General features: G+C 33.1%; 2 protein-coding genes across 2 annotated transcripts; one reads left to right on the top strand and one right to left on the bottom strand.

Annotated features, from left to right (window-relative positions):
- LOC18592702 (tryptophan aminotransferase-related protein 4) lies at window positions 7,221-10,555 on the top strand. Its single transcript, XM_007019551.2, has 5 exons — window positions 7,221-7,617; window positions 8,827-9,121; window positions 9,207-9,499; window positions 9,653-9,933; window positions 10,151-10,555. The coding sequence occupies exons 1-5, from the start codon at window positions 7,325-7,327 to the stop codon at window positions 10,360-10,362; spliced, it is 1,374 nt and encodes a 457-aa protein (XP_007019613.2). The 5' UTR covers window positions 7,221-7,324; the 3' UTR covers window positions 10,363-10,555.
- LOC18592698 (carboxypeptidase SOL1) lies at window positions 11,277-21,969 on the bottom strand. The gene is made up of 15 exons (XM_018125582.1): window positions 21,745-21,969; window positions 21,425-21,491; window positions 21,237-21,332; window positions 20,997-21,027; window positions 20,780-20,836; window positions 19,587-19,682; window positions 18,677-18,799; window positions 17,610-17,714; window positions 16,322-16,368; window positions 15,538-15,663; window positions 15,273-15,375; window positions 13,708-13,770; window positions 13,371-13,454; window positions 12,423-12,486; window positions 11,277-11,838 (listed from the first exon to the last, which is right to left on the bottom strand). Exons 1-15 carry the CDS (start codon window positions 21,830-21,832, stop codon window positions 11,531-11,533), a joined length of 1,458 nt encoding a protein of 485 aa, XP_017981071.1. The 5' UTR covers window positions 21,833-21,969; the 3' UTR covers window positions 11,277-11,530.

Genomic DNA, 23,791 nt, shown 5'->3' with positions numbered 1-23,791 from the left:
TTTTGTTTCTAAACATGCTTAACTAACTGAAAACACTAACATAACTTAGAATCAAATCAATCTAACATCATTATCTCTCCATACCCATTCCAACCAGCCATGAATTCATCATGAAAACATATAACTTAACCATGAAAAATGAGGAGAAATGCATGAGAAAGGAAGATCACAAGTCAAAATCAAGAAATTTTACCTTTTGTCACTTGTTTCCTTGAATTTTCACCAATTTTCTCTTGAATTTCTCCACCTAGGTTTTTTATTTTTCTTTTCTCCCTTTGTTCTTCTTTGCTCTTGGTTTGGCCGGCCATATGAAAGAAATGGGCTGATTTTTATGCCTTTTTATAAAGAAACAATAAAATAATAAAAGCATGACACATGGCATTTCCTTATTGGTTCAAATTTTAAATATTTGACTTTTAATTCTTTAATTCTCCACCATACATTTCTCATGTTCATCCATTTCCATGATGAATAAAATCTCTTGGTCTTGAGAAGTGTCGGAGGTGAAAATTGACCGATTTACCCTCGTGGTGGCAAAATTACCATTTCGCCCCTATACTCCAAATTATACCAAAAAATAAAAATTTTTACTTCTAAACCTTAAATCATACTCCAATACTCAAATCATACTCCAATAAGTCAAATGGGGCCAAAAAAATACTTTCTAAAAATTCTCATTTTGCCCCCAGGTGGCAAATGACCATTTTACCCCTAGATAGTGAAAATTTCGGTTTGACTCCAAATTGATCCTCGAACTCCAAATCACCATTTTAAATCATTCCTGGATTGTGAAACTCTTGATTTCTCCTTAAAATTCATATTTGAACTAGTTCAAGGCTTAATCGACTTAATGGTACCATTAGGGGCAATATCGTCTTTTAACGATTTCTTGAACTTCCTAAATATGTAAACATTCTATTGAGCATTTAAATGACGTCGTAATTATTTTATAGAATAGGGTTTGACAACACTACCCCCTTTAAAATAAAATTTTATCCTCAAAATTTCACTTATCAAACTCAAAGAAAAGGCGGGGTATTATCTTTTATTCGATACTCAACTTCTCCTGTTATCTCCTTTATAGGGAATCTTGAGTTGCTCCTCGTATTTATTTCCAACTCAACTTGAATACTTCACTTATATCTATTATTACCCTTTAGAATTTGATCAGCAATAATCCTCTCAATCATGAGTCTTTATGTCATTTAGGATTACGTTAGGTGGTTTTTCAAGATAAAGAGTCTATGCAGCCTCCTGTCTATAATCGGTACTGCAGTCACTGACTATAAACAAGACTCTACGTCAACTTCACTATTTCGCTGTTTACCACAAGAGTTGCTTCATTTAATCACTTTTCATTCAACTGAGTTAATACAAGAATTATAAATCCTCATAGTAATCCTTTATAGTACTCATTTTCTATGCCACCATCGTAATCCTTTATTCACAAATTCGTTACTTAACATTGATGTCCCTTCTCATTAATCTCTCATCCTCTTCATTTCTTAAGATTTGACTTTGATCAATACATTATTGATCTTAATAGTCCACCAAGTAATTTATTTCAATGTAGCCGTTGGAATCTACTTAATTAAAATAAATCTTTTACTTTTGGAGTTACTACCTTAGTCGTTCTCAACGACTTGACTCCTTTTTTAGTCTATACAACAATTAGCAAAGTAAATTTTCTATCACAGATGCATGATCGGGATATTGATATCAACATACCTATATTACCTATATGGTATGCCATAGTTATCCCTTAGGGCATATTTCACTACCAATATTCACATATCTTTACCATGATAATTTCTCGAACAAATTAAAATTTGTGGGGGAAAACATACTTTACAATTTATATCTCCCTCTATAAGCATCTCCAAAAATTCTCATGTCCTATGTCCCACCTTAGGATAGTCTTTCCATATGGTTCAATAGATCACAACTTCATCACATGCCTAATGATTCATTATTTATAGTATCCCACTGTTCTCATAGTCATAACCGATTATATTTCTCATCTTATAATTTTACGGTATCACCTTCTAATTCCCTCCATACTCAAATTTATAATCCTTGACTTAACCCCGTTAACTGGTGATCAATTCATAGTATTGCAAGGTTTAATCGTTATTAAATCTAATAATTGCTAGAACCATTAATGGCTTCTTATTTCAACCTTCAGTACTTATTTAAAATAATCGATCTTGCCACTAAGATAATTATTCATCCTCAATACTTATATTACTAATCTACCTTTGTCATACTAAAAGATTTTTATACTCTTTCTGTCATTTAAACAACTACTCCATCATCCGTTTATATTATACAAGATAAAAGTCAACTCTTAAGCCTTTTATACAGGGGATTATTATCCTTCTTATACTACATCTGCCTAGGATTACAGTATTACAAGCTTCAACAAGGCACTAAACATCTTTAGGATCATTATCATCTTGATCCTTTTTCGAGTCCGTTTCAAGTTTTTCCCTTTTTCTTCTCTTGCCATTTACTTACATTGCTCCCACAGCCCGAGGGAGAATGTCTAACGACCGATGCCGATACTTTCCCACTATAATATTCTTCTTCTGCTATCATCATTTCTTCCTCCCTTTGGCATATTCCTCAATTCCTTTTAAGAGAAAGTTTCTCATGCCTTGATTTACGTCATTACTATCAACACTCTCATCAGTCTCACTGTTATTAGGACTTTCCCTTATTTTAACTTTCGCTCCCAAATCTGATGGAGCTCAATTAGTAGGTACTCTAAATGGATCTCCTTCTGGATTATTAAGTTCATGACACCATCGGCTTTCAGTAGTAAAATCTGTTGGTCCCTCACTAACACTTTGTGAAATATCATAATCACTGTCCCCCCTAGACATGTTAAGTGTAATCCAACACATATTATAAAGGAATATAATTACTATTATATATATATATATATACGTTTAATATAAACATATTTACTTTATATTTTGTGTTAACATTACAAAAATTATGACTTATAAAATTATTAATTATAATATATATACCACTGTTTACATAATCTTATAATATATATACTTAAATAAAGCTTTTGAGATTAGAATAGTTTTGGAACTTAAATGTTTTTTTTAATTTCTTGAAATTAAAAACAAATCTTTATAATTAATTAAATTAATTTATGAAACTATTATTATTAATTAACTTGTAATGTCTTTTAATATATATAGTTTACATATTGTGTTAATTTATAAGAAACATAATTACTATTATTCGGGTAGTTAATAGAGTTAGGGTTCAGGTATCTCGAAATTAATGGGTACCCTACCCGTCGACATCCCTAAATATGATATATATAATATTCTCTCCTAGGTAAAGTATTAGGTACCTATGATGGTAAGAAAAGGCTAAGTAATATACTCATAATAGATCCATAACATACACTTGTTATAGTGCTTTAGTTACAAGGGCATTGTTGATAAGATCTACCTACGTAGGTATGAAATGTGGTCATTTTAAAGAGTTGAAGAGCTTAACTTTAATAACACTCACGAAAAGAGGATGTTGACGCAAAGCCATAAAAGTGTCATCCAATAATACTGTACATTCATTGGTGTTAAAATCATTATGTATGATGTATCAATTAATCAAATGGAATAACTAGTTCAAAACATAATCTATCATGCAATTTCGATTAATTTTAATTGTTTTCACTAAATGAAGGTTCAATCAAAATAAGTGTGGGACACAATCCCACAATGAAAGAAATTAAAGAAAAAAAGAATTCTTTAAATAAATAGGAGAATAAGTTCCTAATAGTTGGATTAAAATGGGGCCAAAGTACAGATTGGACCATGGTTAGACTTTCTAAGCTTGGTCTTGAACTGGAATAAAATTATTTTAATAATATATAATTAATCTATTATAAAGGTATAGTTGCAGTTAATTAAATAATAAATTATATTTAAGTTTAATTTTTTAATATTTCTATTGAAAACAAATAATTATGTATGGTCTCTCTAGTACCAAAGCACTCACAAAAACAACTTAAACAATCTTTCCTTCCTTTCTCAACATTTTTTAGATTTCTTCTACACTATTTTGCTGTAGAAAAATTTTATAAAAGTTTGATAATTTTCATGCACCAATGAATGCTCCATAGATTAATTTCATTAATATAAACCACAATCAATCACTCGGCTTCATTGTAATCTTGAAGTGTATCGCTTGTACCTCTTTGGCACACTATCAATAGAGGCAAATAAAACTTTAGGGATAATGACGTTGATACATACCTTAAAACCATTTCATTGTTCTCTGCATTTTGCAGTCCTGTATTCTAACCAAACAATTGACAGTTTTAATTGTTTTGAGTGATGACAGTTTTACATTCTGATGCATAACAGAAAGCCAGTAACCAGCACCTAACGATTTTTCTGCTTAATTTTAGGATGGATGTTAATATTGATGATTGATTGATTGATGAATTCACCATTATCTTTTCTTTTATTATTGGGGATTTTTTTTTTTTTTATCCAACTATTCTAATCTGACTAGGAAATGAGCGAAAGACAAGACAAGAAATTTGCCCCTATATTCAGTATCCGCACCATTTGCGGCAGAAATTTGTTCAGAAAACGAATCAACGCAGTCTTTGAATATAATAAATTTGGTCCACCATCCCAAGAAAAGTTTAAAATATGGAATTCAGTCAACGAAACACCACAACTTGAGTTGGCTACTGTAAAAAAGATCAATGCACTGAAGGCTTTTATTTTTGTTTTGTTTTACAGCCACTTCAAACAATGGTATTTCGTAATTTACCATATTTCTTCCCTGGCAGTATAAAGTGCTTTTTCTTTTGAACAATTCAATATCATCCGAAATAGCATCATGGCTGGAAGTTGGATCATTTTCTTCTACTAAAGCATTCTGAGTTGATCAGCAAATTAAGTAATCACTGGGAAGTTCTAATATGTTCGGACAGCTTGGCAATATCTATTATAACAGCACTGATTCTCAACTATTTTTATTTTCTTTTTAAGATGGTTTTCACATATAACCTTACATTTTTCAATAACAAAATATCATTTTCGTTCATATATTGTTGGAATATTAGATATCACCTCTATGGGGAGCATTTACATATCAAATCAAATTCTATAGGCAAGGGTACGTTTTCCCTGAATGCAGATCATTCATACCATATACTGCAAGGCCAAGTTCTGGTGTTGATTTAGTTAGTTTCCTATCCTGGTAAAAGTATCAACAGGCTTCACACTTGATTTATTGATCACCATTCAATGTTCAAAGGTAAAGACAAAGTTCATTATTTTATTTACACCAAATGTTCTCTGCATCTTGTGTCCTGCCCCCAACAAATATTTGTCTGCTTTAATATTCTGACTATACTTTAGCTCCCCATTAATATTAGGCTAAAGTTAGAACTTACACTTCTAACTGCAATCTCCCACGGGGTAGAAAGAGCCTATTGCTGATGATCTGTAACTCAGAATATGCTAGCTAGTCATATAATCAAATGACATATGATTCTAAGTTTAAGGGTGATAGTAATTAGTTCGATCATCAATATTATCGACAACTCTAGCTTAATATTCAGACATTTATACTTGTAGTGGGGATCCATGAGCCCTTCTGGATGCAGCATGCAGCTAGGAGTGCACTGGTTGTAGCAGTATGGCTTCCGATGAGCTATTAATTTAACGATGACACTCGCATCTCGAAAGAGCTTGGAAGGATTATCTGCAAACTACATGCAGTTGTAGGGAATGCATGCATACCCAACTCCTTACTGTTGCAGTTTATGTACATACTGGTGAAAATCGGTCCTCGCTAATGAACCTACCTTATAAAACAGTCAGATTTTCACCAGGTCGCTTTGGCCTGTAACTTTGAAATCTTTATAGTTTCTACATATCTCATACTTCAGCTGCAATTGATTCAGTGTAGTTAAAAACATTAGTTGTGCCATACAACCGTATGTATTGGTATTCAATTTTTAATGTAAAGACATGAGAAAAACTCTGATCAGTTGTTCATATCAGATGTCACATTTAGAGCTAGTTTTGCTTATCAACTACTAGCTGCCCCAAGATCTTGAACTTCCATTTTATCAAAATTTTACAACATTTAGCTATGTAAAACCAAAACTGACCCTATTTCTTTGTTCTTACCTATACCAATTATGCTTTCACCAATGATCGAGATGCACAAGTTTAAGACAACCTTAAAGCTACTTGTGTGGTTCACTGCAAGTTGTAATCTGCACATATAATATAAATTTGAAATTCAAACAATAAGATATGTTCTTGGAAGATACAAACATATATAACTACCCTCCTTTTTTTGCTACCTATACAGTAGAACGTCTTTATTATATAAAGATACAGGATTTTAACTTTATTACTATGGCAGCTTGTGCATTGTTAAAATGTGAGAGAGAAGAAATAAAGATTGCTATGCAGTTCTCAAGGCAGCTAATATAATTGGCTGTCAAGGCTATGTCCGCCTCAGACTGATCAGCAGCCAAGATGATTTTGATGTACTGATAGAACATTAATCTAAACAAAGTACTCTCAGAGGAAGATGGAGCCAAAAGTGTGTGAAGAATATGACCAACATTTGTTAACGAAAAGCTTCCTACATATAATAGTTGCTTGTTATACAGAAACATGCCTAGAGGGTGGTCATGTAACCTATCGGCCTTTAGATCAGAAGGGGAATGTCTGTTGACCTGATGTCAATGTGGCTCCTAATTCCATAATCACTTGTTCAATCCTGTAGATATATTTTGTTGAGCACTCATATGGATATTCCCACTAGGTATTCTTTTATCTTTAAATGCTTACAGAAATTGAAATATGTTTACATTTATTATCAGCTATATATATAACCAATCAATTCAAACTCACTCCTCTCAAACACTTTGTTTAAATCCAGATGTACAACCAACTGAATGCAAACGAATGTCCTTCATCAGAATGAATTGGTATTTATGAATCAACCATCATCTTGAAATAACAATAATTGTGTGGTTTAGTTAAAACACTGTACATTTTGGCTTTACCTATGGTTGGCTCTCTTAAAACATTCATTATCTGTCATTGACATTCAAAGCCCACTCAAGATCCCTTCAATGCTTGTCATCCTTGTCATTATAGCAGACCACTAAATAGATAAACAGCCCCCCCCCCCCCTTCAATCTTTAAAATCTTTGAAAGCATCTTCAAGGGCATATTAATATTGATCATTTTGTTTGTTTTTCATTTTAAATAAAGGCAAATTTTCTTAATTATTAGAAGCCTCAAGAAAGAGAAGCATGGCCAACATATATAGCTCCAAGAACATAGTACTGTTTCTGGTGGCTTCTCCAATTCTCAATCTATTGTTTATCATCAATCTTTATGCTAGTGGAAATTGGAACCTGAGTTGGACTTTTCAAGCTGCAACAGAAGCTGAGGCGGTGGCAGCTATATCCTGCTCAGGCCACGGAAGAGCATACCTGGATGGTTTGGTTCTTGATGGAAAAGAACCACTTTGTGAGTGCAACTCATGCTATGCAGGCTCTGACTGCTCTGTTTTTATACCTGGTTGTGCTGCAAATGCAGATGGGTACCGTCCCTCCTCTCTCTCTTACACACACACACACACACACACACAGAAGGTATCAGAAAGTCTTGTCAGCTTGTTGTTCAAGATTAAGTGTTCATAACTGAAATTTGTTTAATTGACAAACTCTTGGTATGATAGCCGTGAACGAATTCCAGAAAATAGCTTTGACTGCATTTTTTTTTTTTTTTTGAGATCTCAAAGAATTATTAGCTTTGAAAAGTAAGTATCTTAAATAACTTGGTTTGGTGTGATCAGAAATAATCTATACACGGTAATCTTACCTATCTAATAGTATCAAGAGAAGTTACTACGGTTACGATTCTCCAGCCAAGAAATTGACACCTTACAGATTTGATGTTTTGCATTAGGATTCCCTTGGAAGGTTTATCACTTTTCTTGATGCAGCAGCATCCTGAGATTATATTATCTGTTTCTTAATGAAAAGTTTATAGAAAACATCAAATGAAGTAATCAATGATGCTTTGATAGACAACAATGACAGGTTCAAAAAAGGTAGAGGAGCATGCAGTAATCCTGGTTGTCAAATGATTTTATGAAATTTCAGCAATTATTTTCTCAAACATTTTCATGAACAGATCATTTTTATTCCAAAAATTGAGTTAATATTATATAAAGGGCTTACAGATAAAGAAAAACCAGTGGCTGCCATCACGCCTGAATGTAGACCATGCTAATGTATACAGCTAGGGCATGCTGCGGCATTAATTTGCTGATCTGCTCCATTTGATTTTCTTTTTTAACATAGTAAATGTATTAACAGTTTTCTTTCATGGTTTATTTCAATTATTTAATATTGAAAGGTAAACTAGAATCAGGGGAAACGACCCTGAACAAATTTCATAGCTTGTCTATTAAGCATTATGCTGACCCCATCAACTTCATTTTACAGATAACTGATCTATCTAAATTCATCTCTCTATGTTGTCACTATGGCTGCATTTGGTTGCTTTGTTGCTACTTGTTTTTAGCTGTTTGCTTTTTGTCGTTTAGATTTTTTATCTACACAACAATTTTCAATGCTTGCTGAATGCTGAGCATATGTTTCAGTCTTACAAATATGCCTGATCCTATACCTTTGCGTTGGTAGCTCTTCTGATGACACATTTCTTACTGCAATCTATCATTGAAAACGTTCATAACGATCCCATCAGGACAACCAATTTTTCAAACACTAACTCGTATTTGCAGGGGGAATCCGCTATTTTTGGAACCTTTCTGGGTGCAGCATGCAGCTAGTAGTGCACTGCTAATAGCAGGGTGGCATCGAATGAGCTATACATTTAATGATCACACTTTTATCTCACAAGAGCTTGAAAGGCTCATCCGTAAGCTACATGCTGTGGTAGGAAATGCAGTTACAGACAAGAGATTTATAGTTTTTGGTGCTGGCTCAACCCAAGTCATTAGTGCAGCAGTTCATGCACTCTCCCCTGATAATGCTTCATCGCCGGCAAGGGTTTTAGCTTCGATCCCTTACTATCCGGTCTGTTCTGCTAACTTTGTTCTGTTTTCACTTGGAGCATAAATTGTTCACACATAAATGATGTTGAAAATCAAAACTTTTACAGTTATATAAAATACAAACAGAGTTGTTTGAGTCGGTGAATTTCAAGTTTCAAGGAGATACGTCCCAATGGAAGAACAGTTCAGATACCGGTGCAAATATGATTGAGTTTGTAACTTCACCAAACAATCCTGATGGACAACTAAACAAGGCAGTTCTTCATGGTCCACATGCCAAAGCAATTTATGATCGAGCGTATTACTGGCCACATTTTACACCAATTCCAGCTCCTGCAGATGAAGATGTAATGATATTCACACTTTCTAAGCTTACCGGTCATGCTGGCAGCAGATTTGGGTAACAGTCAAACCGCCATTCTCTTGTGAACGTATCGATTCTAATACAATCATCCACGTTATAGCTGCTTTATTTGCTATTTATGGAAGTGGAGGGCATTTCCGTCGCACGTCAATAGAAACCAATTCACATTTGTTTGTGTGCCTTGTACAGGTGGGCAGTGATAAAAGATGAGAGTGTCTTCGATAGAATGATAAAACATATCGGCGTAAATTCCATAGGAGTTTCTCGAGATAGTCAGTTAAGAGCTTTGAAGCTTCTGAAAGTAGTACTTGAAGGGGAAGGAAGAGAAATATTTGAATTCGGACACCAGACAATGAAAATCAGGTGGGAAAACTTGGTCAAGGGGTTATCATCATCAAACCGTTTCTCTCTCCAGAAAATTGAACCTCAATACTGCACCTTTTTCCACAAAGTCAGAGAATCTTCCCCAGGTAATTCTGTCACCCTCACTCTCCAGCAAAACGAAAATGATGCTTACATTACACACACACACAAAAAAGAGAAACAAAATGCAGTCATGGAGCTTGAGCTGTTGTAGGTCTCCATATCTGTCTACTTCTCATCTCATTCATTTCCATTTCTCATGAAAAGTTAAATATATATTTATGTTGGAGAACTGATACATAGTGAGTGCATAACCAATGGCAGCTTATGCTTGGCTGAAATGTGAGAGGGAAGAAGAAAAAGATTGTTATGCAGTCCTCAAAGCAGCCAATGTTATTGGCCATGAAGGAGGTGTGTTTGGCGCTGAAGATCGCTATCTCCGCCTTAGCATGATCGGAAGCCAAGATGATTTTGATCTACTGATAGACCGGTTGACCAAATTAGTTTCAGAGGAAGCTGGTGCCAGAATCATGTGAAGAACGCAATCGTTATCCATTGATGGAAAGTTCTTAACAGAATTTCAATACTTGTAATAGAGAAATACTTTTAGACATACCTAGAGAAAGGTCATGTTTAGTGACCTGAACTACTGGTAGATACATAGCGTAATACCCTGTTGCTCAAACCTGTAAAATATGTTGACACTGGCAAATGCCCATGATCTGAAAACCTAGTACATAATGCAATGCATCAAATTGATACATAAACCTCGGAGAGGCTTCCAGATCAAAGCCTTCCAAACAAGTTTCCTTAGAACACCAACACACTAGTCACAAATCACCCACGAAATCCCTTTACATGGTAAGACAACATCCAGGGTAGCTCCCAGCACTGTCTGTGACAATCTAGGGACTTGACCCCAATCCGTTCTGGTTGCACTTGCTGGCCCTCCAAAGGAAACACAAACTCAGCATAACATCTGTTCCAACACCCAGAAATCACCAATAACCACCCCCCATCCATGCCAATCCTGTTAAATTACATGCAGCCTTAAAAATACAAAAAACTCCCAACACTTTCCGACACTATTTTGATGTCTCCACTCTTTTGCACCCAGAAAAAGAGTTATTAGTTAAATTGTCACTTTGCTGAATCCTAGTACCATCGTCCTCCCAGATTTCTAACTTGGTATAACATCATCTAGGTTTTTTCCATCCTTTGTTTTCATATATTGAAGTAAGATTTTTAAACAAAACCAAGAAATCCAAAACAAAATGTTGGGATATATATGGCATTCTGAGGATAATACTTCCTATAGTAAGTGAACCAGAACTCAGTCCTGGAAAAGAACCAAATTGTTAAAATATAATAATGAACCAAAATTCTGGCTAGACACCCAACAACATTGCTTGACTACAGAATGTAGAAAATCGAAGCTAAACAACATAGAGAACAAAAATGGAACTGCAATAATCTTCAACAATACATTTTCTCAGGTCAGAAAAAAGTGCAAGTTCATTTTGCTTGTCATTGTCCTATACAGATTGCCTGTTGGTAAAGAAATTGCTATCAAAGTAAACCAAGAATAGTTCAGAATAACCTAAAACAAGCATTAGACTAGTTGTACAGATGGGCAAAAAGATATTCTATTTCCCTTACCAATCATAATTTACATGAGTTATTCCACAAAGTTACAACGAGAGTTCATACCATAACTGACCTTTTAGGTGACTGTCGGTGTTTTAAAAGGTTGATTTTTATTCTCCTCCTCAGTAAAATGCATAGAAATGCTAGGACAACAATCAAGACTAAATAAACTTCAAAGTGAATTCCCCAAAAATAATCTACCAAAAGGTGCCTGCTCTTGCCGCCACAATTGCAATCACAAATACTTCGTAGTAAAGTCCCCTCGGAAGTGACTTCTGGATCAAGAATAAAGTCTACAGTCATGGCTTCTTCTCCCAACCAGATACTTGTGGCCTTTGATTTGTACCCAGGCACAGCAGCCATAACTGCAAGGACATTCATCAGTTTACATCATACAGGTTGTTACTGCTTACTTGAACAAGATATTTCAATGCTTATAAACCAAGGTGACAGTTTATTAGTCACTAACAAAAGTCACTGTGACCCCTATAAATATAAACTAGGAATTCTCTACTGGGTTTATACGCAAAAGATCATAATTTATATTCACAAAAGAAGGCAACAAATTACTGCTTTATCATGTAGCTCTTTCAGAATGTGGCATGATTTGAAAATTTGTAATTGATAAAAAATGCCATCAAACCAATATCCTGAACCATACACTGCATGGAACTGTTGCTTGACAATCAACAAGAGATGCGCAAAATGTTTGGAATATGTATTCAACCAGCTCCAAAAAAACCAAGTGCAAGCCTTATCTAAGAGCTTCTTCAGTTGCACAATGCTATTGTTGCTCTTTGAACAACTACTGCATGTTAAATTCATCGTATTATACTTATGTTTCCCCTTCAAATCATTCTAATGCCATCACCAAGAGTCTCTACATATCTCCCACCTTACTAACAATCCCCGGAAAGAGTCTTACATAATGCTAATAAACATTTTATACCTTCATATCTTTCGACTGGAACAAGTAAGCGATGATAATCAGCAAATGCCCTGCCAGCTTTAACCTGTCATGACCAGGGGAACCAAGAAACAAGTTATTATGAGAAAGCAACAAGTCAAGCCCATCAGTTGATTAAACAGTGTCAAATTATTTATATAGGCAGCAATGATAGTATTTTGTTAACAATAATTATAAGATTAATTCAGTAACAATCAACACGAGTACAAGCAGAATGGATACTGCTGCAAAGAATCTTCCAGAAAAAGTGCTGCGAATGACAACACCAATCAAAAGCACTTGCTGCATCTTACAGAAGAGGTTCTAAGAAGAAGGGTCACAGCAACTAAGATATGAATCATGTATATGGATGTAAAAAAGAGTCCAAAAAAGCTGCTAAGAATGTATGGCGAACCATGTTTTTTCTTTTTCCAAAGTGATTGCTGCAAAGTAATAAGTGGTCTCCTAACCAGAAGGGGTTGGTAAATAAAGGAAAATAACTATGATTAAAGGTTCAAGGTAAATCCAGGTTCTTAAAATTTCTTCAGAAATTACATCCTAAAAGGAAAAGAAATGAAGTTAAGAAATTCCAAAATGCTTTCTGTTCTCCCATAAAAGGTAGGAGAAAAAACTATGGCATTTAGAGAACCTTAATAAGGTCCTAGCCAAAAAAAAAAAGAAAAAAGAAGACCATGATTATGTAAGAAGAATTAAATTTTCCATTCTAAGGAAACAATTGATCGTTAGTGATTATAGTCGATGTCATACAAAATTTGAAGAGATTCTGTTAAACAAAGACAAGAAAGTCAATAACTATTCTTTAATTCCAGTGACTAAACATTGAGATTGATACATTTCAAATCAGAATCCTTACAGTATGATTTATGCAAAAATAATTGGGAGATTAAGGATATATCTGTCTTATGACTGCATGTATAGCTGTGAACACACCGTGTAATTTATTCCCTTGATCGTGATCGACCCAGGTGACGGCCTTCCACTATCTGACGAAAAGACCCTTCCATGAACTCCTGTCTAAAAATGTACAAGTCATGTAGATCAATGATTCATAGACAACAAACTGTGAAAATATTCAACTTTGTTGAATATTTAAGTTTGTTTTAAAATTCCATCAAAAAAGACAAGAAAAGAAGAAGAATGTTATCCACAATGCCTCGAATAGAATAGATGACTATAGAACAATTTTATACAACCATGAAGCAGAAAGAAAAGGAAATCTATTTCATTTTTCAATACAAGACACGTTTAAAACCAAAGGACAATGTACCTTCACAAGGCTAGCAACAAGATTTAGCATGCTCATTTTGTTGTACTCCCAAATGGTAGGAAGCTGCACATTTTTATTCGGAAAAGAACATAAATAAAAGCAACAGGATGATAACAAAAACAAGAATGAATGTTAAATAATTAATTGTTCAAATCAGGCAGAAAGGAAAAATAAAATTGAAGTACCACCACCAAAACCCAAGGACTAATTAATTGAAAAAGATTTAAAACTAAGAAGCCAACAAAAAAAAGAAATTCTTTGTTCCTCATATATTAAAGAGAAAGAAAATTAAAAAGGAAGAATGATCATGAATGCAATAATATTTATCTAAAGTATCCATAGAATAAGGCTAACCTTAATTGCTATAAATGTTCCTCTTCATTTTCATAGTAATGTTAAGCAATTCAAGAGGTTGATCATGAAACTCGACTTTCACCATGGACATTAAAAGCACGTCGATCTGCTAAGTTTCTTAATGATCGAAAGCAAGTCAGAAAAGAGACAAGAACCAAATAAGGCAGAAAAGAGGGACATTGACAAGACATTGCAAAGACCAAAACCCCTAAAGCTAATTTGGCAATATAATTTCTGATATTCTTCAGTAACAACATTACAGAGATTGAATATTTGACAACATGGTGATGAAATAAAAGACCATAAGGCCTATTCTAAGAAAAAGGCAAATAATATAAAGTAGAAGGCCACCATACTAAATTTGCCACAATTACATTGTGATATATGAAACAGTTTTAAACATTCTCTACCACACTCACATAGCCTGCCCCCAAATTGCATTAAACACACCTTCAAAAGAATTAAATAATTACTCGGTTTTCAAAGAACCATGGCAGAAAGACACAATAAGATTCTACTTCCCAATGCTTAATTTTCTCACTAAAAACAATCACTTTATATGACTCTAAAAAGAACTTTTATTTATTTGAACTCTGTTCAGGATAAAATATAAAAGAAAGAAGGAACAGAAACGTTGAAGAGAGTTGAGAGATTCTTTTTATCTAAAAGAAGACCGCAATATTAAGTTTCTGAGCTAGAATGAATTTATTATCACTAAATTTTAGCAGCAATTCAAAATAAAACTCATTACAAGTATAAAGAAGAGGCTCATAATGTAAACAAGAAGAGAAGAATGCTAAGACATGACAATGCCTCCTCCCCATCTCTTAAGCATGTTCATTACTTGTTTGTATTACAAAAGTAAGAAGAGATTGCCATCTTTCAAAAGTTCAGTTCACCAAAGAATACAATCCTGGCTAACCATAAAGGGCACTAAAGTTTCCTCTCCATTCAGTTGGGACTAGAGGGGAAAAAGTAATAGAAGAACACTAAACAACGCCATTCCTTAAAATTCCAGTTCTATCAAATACAAAAAAAAAAGTGAAAATACGAAGTTTCTTCAAAAACCATATCAACAATTTCTTTCCCCATAAAAACAAGGGTTCGTCCACAACTTGTAAAGAGTATATTGATACTATCATGCAAGTCTTAATCCGAGTGAGAACATACTAATATTATTAAGAAAAACATGACTTAGATAGAATTCTAACCTCCTTAGCATTAGGCCATTTGTTATCACTAATCTCCAAGGTTAACTCAAAACAACCACCATATATGTAGTTCCAATCTTGCATGCCACCGTATATGGGGTACCTGCATTAAGTTGAATCAATTGCCGTACAGCATAGCAGGAAAAGATAATAAAAGAGGACTTGTAATACAGAATACGGAAACTTAAGTATAAATGAAACAAATGTTACATGGTTTGCACGGTAATTAATTTCTCTAATCATAATCTGCAAACAAGTTGCTTACCAGGATGCTCCATTTGTAATGCCTGCTTTAAATTCCTTGCTCAAAGACATGTTATAGTGAGATTGGCTATATACACTTGCCAGGAACCGGAATGTTCCATCATCAGGACAAGCATAATAATTCCTCCTGGTATTCATACACATGAACATGAGAAGTTATGAATTGTATTTAAAAATGTATTCTGCATCAATGAAATAAAAGGCTTGATGGTACATGAACACCATTCTTTACAACGTTCATAAGGTGAAGAGTTGTAAAAGAGTCACATAGCTATACAGCAACATTGTGAGAAGTGAAACTTATTATTAAGGTTACCATTATTAACAATAGAAAAGGCATAGCAACCAACAACCATTCAGTGTTGCAGAAAAGATCATGGCAAAATCACCAGCACCCATTAAAGATTGTGTTACTGGCCAAAATGTAATTAAATCAAATATATGCTGAGCCATAAATACAAATTAAAAATGATAGAAGGGAACAAAAGCCTGGATACCACATTATGGAAATATGCAATCTATAATATGTTAACTGATGAAACATCCAATTTCTTAACATCTAATAATCAAATCAAGAAAATCTTGACTGAAAAGGAATCATACTGGTTTGACTAAACCACGAATAAAAGCTCAAACCCTAGCATGCCCAGATGTAAAAGCTGATAGTTTAGCACGCGTAGAAAAGATCTTTGAGATCATAAGACACAGGAGCAACAAGGAACTTAAGTCATTGACTAGGTGCAAATTTTTAATTTTAAAGCTGATAATGAATGAAGAAAAATCACCTTTTATCCTGAGTGCCATCCCATGGATAATTTGCAACGAGTGCACCCTGCGAATGACAAAATGTTATTAAGGACTCCTCTCCTCATGTTTCTTGAAAATAGTTTCTAAGCAAGATTAAATTCATAACCTCATCTATCAACATTATTATCAGATCATGAGACAGAATTCCATATGTACATTCTTAGAAGGTACAATCTTTCACTAGATATGGATGCTAACCATCTAAACTGGTGATACCACAACTTTGGAAAATTAAAGCACATTAGGACTGGAAAAATATGCCAACTGTACGTATGGACACACATTAACTTATACACCAAGTTACTTTTGAAAAGCTATTTTGAGATTGCTTCAAGATAAGAAGAAGCAAGCACACCATCTTTTTACAAAAAGAGTATTCTCATTTTTATATTTGCTTCATTTTCTAACCCTTTTTTTGTTGAAACAGAATTTAAGAAGTTTATACCGTATGATATTGGTCAGCTTGGTGGACAATCTTATTATTTAGAAAATCTCAAAGTCTTAACTTATAGAAAAGTACTGAATAGGCCAAAAGCCTTACTACAAGTCCATTCATGATAAACATGCATACAAACTTTTGTGCATGCAATTGTGGTCAATGTAGTCAATTTACTCCAAGATCATTGGAGCATTACAGTCCTATGCTTAACTGTGGATCTAGGATTCATATCACTTCTATCAATTCAATCAGCGTAAATTTCAGTTTCTTGAATAATGAATTTCGCATGCACATTAACAGTTCATATTTACTGAAATATCATGGAAACCATTTCTCATTTTTATCAAAGTTTACACAATCTTCTATCCTTTCTCATAAACATATCTATATGCATGTCTCCAAATTTGGAATTCCAGATACTCATTCACTCAACATTTAGCAGATTCTCATGACATAATGCAAAACGGAACATTTTTGACATTCAAATTCATACATAATGGTCAGAATAAATAATCAGGTACATTGCATGCAACATTATAATGACAAGCAGAATAGAGTCCTTATGATTAGCTTCCAATTTAGCACTTAATTTATCTCACAAAATTGTTTACAACTTTTTTGGGGGCCTTATAAGAAAATCAAGTCTATAACTTCGCTGGAATTATGAGATACAGTTGGCTGATCAAAGCATCTTTGGTATTTCAAATTAAAAAAAAAAAAAGGCCATTCCAGGACAGTAGAATTGGGAAGCCATCATAAATATCCAATAACGATAGCACTCAATGTTTTTACTCAATACGACATGAAAAGTGAGAACAAAATATTACCCCATGCAAACTTGCAGATGCTGTGAAATGTATCTCTCTCAACCAACTCATAATTGCTTTTGTTTCAGGTTGTCGTGCATCCTCATCATCATTCCAAGGAAAGAACTGGCAGATTTCATTAGTCATGGTCATTTAATCATGGGGAAAAAAGGAGCAAATCATATTAAAGCAAGGAATAAAAACCAACCTGTAGCAAGACAATCTATTATCAAACTACCAGAAGAGTGCAAGTACAAATATCAGGATCCAAAAAAAAATTTTGCCGAAAAAATGAATCCTTAGCTGGAATCATTTTCAATGATTTTGATGGAAACTACAAGTAGAAAACATATCCCTTTCTAATATTATACCAAACAAAAAATATGATATCAACATTCACACCATCCACATTTTTATTACTTAGATAATTAAACACTGATTTAAGGAAACAGGATCTTAAAACAATCTTTGATTTCAAGTTTTAGCTCAGTCAAATTAATCCAATGATACCAAGATGTTCTAAAATGCTTTTCTTTTTGCAATCCATCTTCTTTAACATAAAAACCATAGGAATATAAGCATTGGTCCCAAGCTGTTTATCTTTAACAAGAATGCCAGGTCTGAAAATTTTTATTAAATTCTACATGTCTGAAGTTCAGCAACGCAAAACCATCTACAAATATGGATGTGCAAGGGGTTTTCATATTTAAACAAAGCTATTACAACATATAAAAAGATCAAAAGGAGCAAATGGATCAATTTGTATCGCATCCTTAGAAGCAAATTTGCCATTGCGTGGCTTTCCTAATTTAGTCTACATACCTCTTTCCTGCATGATGTTATGAAAAGTATGGTAAGTCCTGCAATTTAGAATATGAATCCTGATTTGGAGAGCATAATCCTTGACACTCTCATAATTCAATTAGGATTTTTGTAACTTGAACTTCTTGATGAAGTTATAGAACACTAAAACACACCTTTCCACTTTGGATAGATCCCAATCTTAGAAAACTCCATTTGCTTGTGGTTTTAAGGTTCAATTTGGATTCAATCACCTCTAAATAAAACCAACATTGCAAAAGAGTTACCTGATCCGGAAAATCTCGATTTAGATCAATACCATTTGCATTACCACGCCTCCTAAGAGAAAACCCATCAGGATTCATTGATGGAAGTATGTGAAGGTGAACATTTTCAACAATCAATTTAACCTGTACTATCAATAAATGTTATAGGTTAGGCAATTTTTTTAACATTCAAAATAAGTTAGAGACATTATAAAAAACATTTTAAAATCATCAAAGATGAATGAAACGCATGCATGCATAACCAGACAAAAGTAAAGGGAAAGCAGATTTAATCAACAGAAAATCAGGTAACAGGGCAATCTTGTCAAAATAACATTTGTAAGTTTGAAGAAGGATAAATAAACCAATTTTTCTATGGGAGTTACCATTCTACAGCCATTTTGGCTGGGAAGATGCAGCCATACGAGTGGTGGGTCACTCACATGACTGCATTCACATTCATCCATGCATATGGTATGTGTAAATAGACATGAATCCTTTTTTACTCATTGAATGTCTAAATATATCAGCATATAATACCCAATGCAAATACAAAATATTTCAAAACTGTTCAGACATATAATTCAGTTCTCAAGCAGACCAATTTTTACAACGACCATAATGCGCGCTCGATTTAGGTAAAAAAACATCTTACTGAAGCCCATCCACACCACTCTCCAAAAAAAAGATATTAGATGTCACTAAAATGTCATAGAAACAACTTGAAAATATGTAAGTATCTTAAAATAGCCCCAAGCTTCAACAAATCACCACAGAGCAAAGCATCATGATATGTAAGAAACCACAGTGCATAAACCCAGAATTATTTATCACAAAACAACATTGAAAAATGCATATAAATCTTGTCCACAACATCATGCAAAAAATAGGAGAGATACACTTACATGCAGTAAAAGGAATAGAAAAATACCAGTGGATCACTCATATAATTGTCACATATCCAATTTGCAAGAAGTATGAGAAGCTCGCGACCAACAGGTTCGTCACCATGCACATTACCAACAAACTGCAATATCAAGCACATCAAGCTTTGCGTTAACCCATGGAAAAAAGAATAGTGGTTCATTAAATAGGAATTAAAACTACATTTATAACAAAAATTGGGCCATGACAATGCAATAGAAGGGAAAACAAACTTCAAACACCATATATAGAAAACAAAAAGAACACCATCATGCTGACAGGATAGGAAATAAGTTTCATAAACAATTCATGTTTGTAACAATCACATCCTTTATTCACTCACCGTGTTAGATAGCTTGAAATAAAATTAGATCATAGCAACTTTAAACCTCAGTTACAAACTTCATGGGCAGAATGTAAAGCATGGCAATATTTTCTCAGAAGAAAAGCCCTATAAAACAGGGATCTTAGCAACTAAATTACTAGCATAAATAAGTTAGTAGGCTTATAGTACATTATAAAGAAAGTTAAAGAAACAACTCAAATTTCAGAGTGCTGGACACTCAAAGGTGGGATACTTGATAAGGGACAGGGTACATTTTAAGAAAATGAACTAGAGAAAGTTGTTGAAGCAAAAAAGCTTTTATCATAGAACGGGAAGGGTGAAAAGAAAGTCCTAAATTTACAGTGTTCATTTTTCATGCTTTTATTATTGGATTTGCTTTCAAATGCAAGTCAACTTCCACTTATGTTCCAGCATTGCTGGTTCCAATGTTTTTCCTCCCGAAAACACCTGAGATAGCATACTCCTTGAGAAGATTTAACTACAATCAGGTTTTTCTGTATTGATGCTAGTTCTTTAATTCTTTCCTAACTTCCATTAGCATACTACCAGGTTGCCTGCAAATCAGTTACCATATAACAGCAAGAAATATATATTTGTGTTTCCCCTCATACAAGCTTTGTAATGTTTTGATATTTCAAATTTTGTTCTTTACTCTTATTAATTTCTTAAATGCCATTTCTAAGTTCCTATCCCTGTTAAAAGGGAATCATTTGTAAACAGCCATTTCACATGAGCTTAAAAAATTTCTCAACAAACCCCAAGTCCTTCAGGATAGAAAAATAAATTAGCAATCGCTAATTAAATCAGTGGACATCCATGTGTGTTTATAAATATCAGAGCACTAAATCATTTACCTTGAATGCAGGTTCAGGCTCTTCCTCACTTGGTTTGTCAGAAATCTCTATCACCCACTACAGAAAATGAATCACTAAACAGTGACTAAGATAGACATGAGATAAAGCCTTATAAACACAAATAATTTAAACCATTGTCATCAAAAGAGAGATCACTAGGAAAAATTTGTCAACACCTATGTACAGAAAATGAAGCAAGTTCAAATGAAATTATTACCAGTGGAACACCATTCACACTCGTTCCAATACTGAAGCCAAAATCCAAAAAGCCCTCGAAGAGAGTAATAAGGAACCAATCAGTATATAACCCTCATGGAACACTAAACTACTCCATTCATCACCCCAATCTATCAACTTTTTGGAAAAAGCAAACTCATATTTGATTTCATCGTATTCTCTTGCAGTGGAAATAGGGCAAGATTCTAACCAATAAATGCAAATAAATAGAGATAATCACCTGTATATCCTAGAAATGTGACTACATCTTTGCCCAAATTCCTTCACCGCCTTTTCCAGTTCCGAATTAGTCATGTAGCCACGAGCAATATCGATACTGTAAGAAATTTCCACAAATTATTCCCAAAAAAAAACTAAAATCTAAGCAAAATTATAAAATTAAATTAAATAAACAAAAAAAAAAGGCACCTTGGCTGAGACTGGTTTTCCTCAAATAAATGCCTTGCAAAAGCCGCATAACTATCATTTCTAAAACCTAAATGAGACAGAGACAAAGAAATAATATCTAAAACAGCGAAAAAAAAAACAATCAAACATAATGATTAAAGGCGGAGTCGCAATAAAATCTGGTCAAACCATGTAAAAGTCAGAGATCAGCGGCTGCTAATTATTCTTAGGAACGTGAATTTATTTACTTATAATTGATGGATCAAACAGAAGAGAAAATTAAAGATCTTAAGTTGTAAACTGAAGCAATTAATTGAGGTTTAGCGAGAGAGAAAGAGGACCTGCATAGAAAGACGCGCTGCGTTGGCCGCCTCTGGCGATAACGTGGCGAAGAAAGAAGGAGAAAAGGAGACAAATGACGAGATTCATCTCTTATTTTCTTTCCTAACAAATGTATGGGAGCTTCAGCTCAGCTTCAGGCGAGTTTCCTTTCTTCTAACGATCTTCAGAGACACAGACAGAGAAGAGGGGGAAAGTGGGAGAAGACGGGAACGCGCGGGAGGGGCGCCTGATTTGAGGCCCAAGGTGGATTCGGCCATTGGGTCTTAGATTTGGGCTTAACCATTTCTGGTATCAGTGATACATGTATGACTTTTAATTTACAATAAAAATTAATTAGATATAATATGTAAAAATTTTCATAAATTATTTAAGAAATTTAAATAATTTTTTATTTTTTTATTTCGTTTTATTAAATTTTTGTATTTTTAATAAATAGTAAAAATTTTAAAACTAATACGTTAAACTTAACTAACAATCAAAAAATTCATAATAGATAATAATTTTATATATTTAAATCAAAAAAATAAGAAAAGAAAGATTTACCGTAATCTTTTAAAAGAGTTGTATTGAAAAATATTTTATAAATTCAAATTCATTAATTATTGATTATATACTAAAAATACTAACAATATCTTTCTCAATATAAGCAACTAAATTATTTATAAAGAAACTCATCATCTATTTTGTTTTGAAGTCTTATTTTCATAATTTTTATTACTGAAAATGCTATCTATGGTTGCTATAGAAATTGAAACAGTAAAAGTAAGGCAAATTAATCTATCAATCAAGTACTAATTTTTTGACTTTCTTATTTTCGTTAATTTTTGACACAATTCAACAAATATCTTAATGTTTTCAAAACTTTGATAATGTGGTATATCAAGCTCATAATGCCTCAAGCGTAACCTCAAAATAAGTCTTTACTTAATGAAATCTCGAAAATAAAATCTCTTTACTAACTTGCAAATATCATCAATGTTGAATAATTTGTAATTATTAAAACAAAATGACAAAACTTAAATTAAGGTAAAGTTGAGTAAGATTTGTAAAGTCATTTTATTATTTTGTTTACTTGTATTAATTATAAAATAAAAAAATTATTTTGAGGGGGTCAAAATAAAAAATTTCAAAATTTTTGGAAGGCCATTGAAAAATCTATACAATAAATAAAAATTTTCAAAAATTTTGGGGGGCCATTAATGTACAACGCTCCGCCCCTGCTTATAATTAATGATTGACTTAGATAAAATATCATTTGTTATTTTATATCATGTGATGTTGATATAGTATGTTGATATGTTATAATAGGTAATGACGTGACATAATTACATGGTCTTATGGCATTTTTCACCTTTCATGTCAATGTCATGTTAGTGTCACATGGATATAAAATGACAGATAGTATTTTAACTAATGGCAATTAGTCAACCATTAGTCATAAAAACTTATTTGACTCAAAATAAAATTATAAGTGCTTAATTAAATACAACAGAAGATAAGGATTTATTTGAATTTTCTTAAATAATTCAACAACGTTTTCGAGCATTATACAAATTAATTATTATACTAACTAGATGTTTGGTTCACAAGAAGGAATAAAATAAAAATGGAATAGTCATTCTATGATAATAGAATAAGAAAAAAATAACTATTATATAGATTGGTTCATGAAAATAGAATAGGATGAGAATTGTTATTATTACTTATTCTATTATTTGATTAGAAAAATAATTATAGGAATAGTTAAAAAATAAAAGATAAATGAAAAAAATACCTTTTATTAAAATTTGAAGATGTTTTAAGTAAAAAAAAATACCCAAATAATAAATGATGAGAAAAAATACTCTTTATTGTAAATAAGTAATATTTTTAACAAAATACAAATATAATTTAATAATACATGCTAATTAATTTTGTTTTGTTTAATATTACCTTTGGTCCTTTTTTTTTTTTGAAAGAAACCATGCATAGGTATTAGATCAATAAGCTCAATATGATTAGTTCCAAGAGGAGGTGAATTGAATTATTGTAAATATTTTGAAAATT

The sequence above is a fragment of the Theobroma cacao genome, chromosome 8 (assembly GCF_000208745.1).
Source record: "Theobroma cacao cultivar B97-61/B2 chromosome 8, Criollo_cocoa_genome_V2, whole genome shotgun sequence".
Lineage (NCBI taxonomy): Eukaryota > Viridiplantae > Streptophyta > Magnoliopsida > Malvales > Malvaceae > Theobroma > Theobroma cacao.
The sequence above is the reverse complement of the archived record's forward strand: the minus strand, read 5'-3'. Positions and strand labels throughout refer to the sequence as shown.

Coding starts and splice junctions, on each gene's coding strand:
- LOC18592702 (XM_007019551.2), top strand. CDS start 7,325: ATGGCCAACATATATAGCTCCAAGAACATAGTACTGTTTCTGGTGGCT. Junction 9,122..9,206: donor CTTCGATCCCTTACTATCCG/GTCTGTTCTGCT, acceptor AAACTTTTACAG/TTATATAAAATACAAACAGA. Junction 9,934..10,150: donor AGTCAGAGAATCTTCCCCAG/GTAATTCTGTCA, acceptor AACCAATGGCAG/CTTATGCTTGGCTGAAATGT.
- LOC18592698 (XM_018125582.1), bottom strand. CDS start 21,832: ATGAATCTCGTCATTTGTCTCCTTTTCTCCTTCTTTCTTCGCCACGTT. Junction 21,333..21,424: donor GAAAACCAGTCTCAGCCAAG/GTGCCTTTTTTT, acceptor AATTTCTTACAG/TATCGATATTGCTCGTGGCT. Junction 17,715..18,676: donor ATCGAGATTTTCCGGATCAG/GTAACTCTTTTG, acceptor GAAATCTGCCAG/TTCTTTCCTTGGAATGATGA.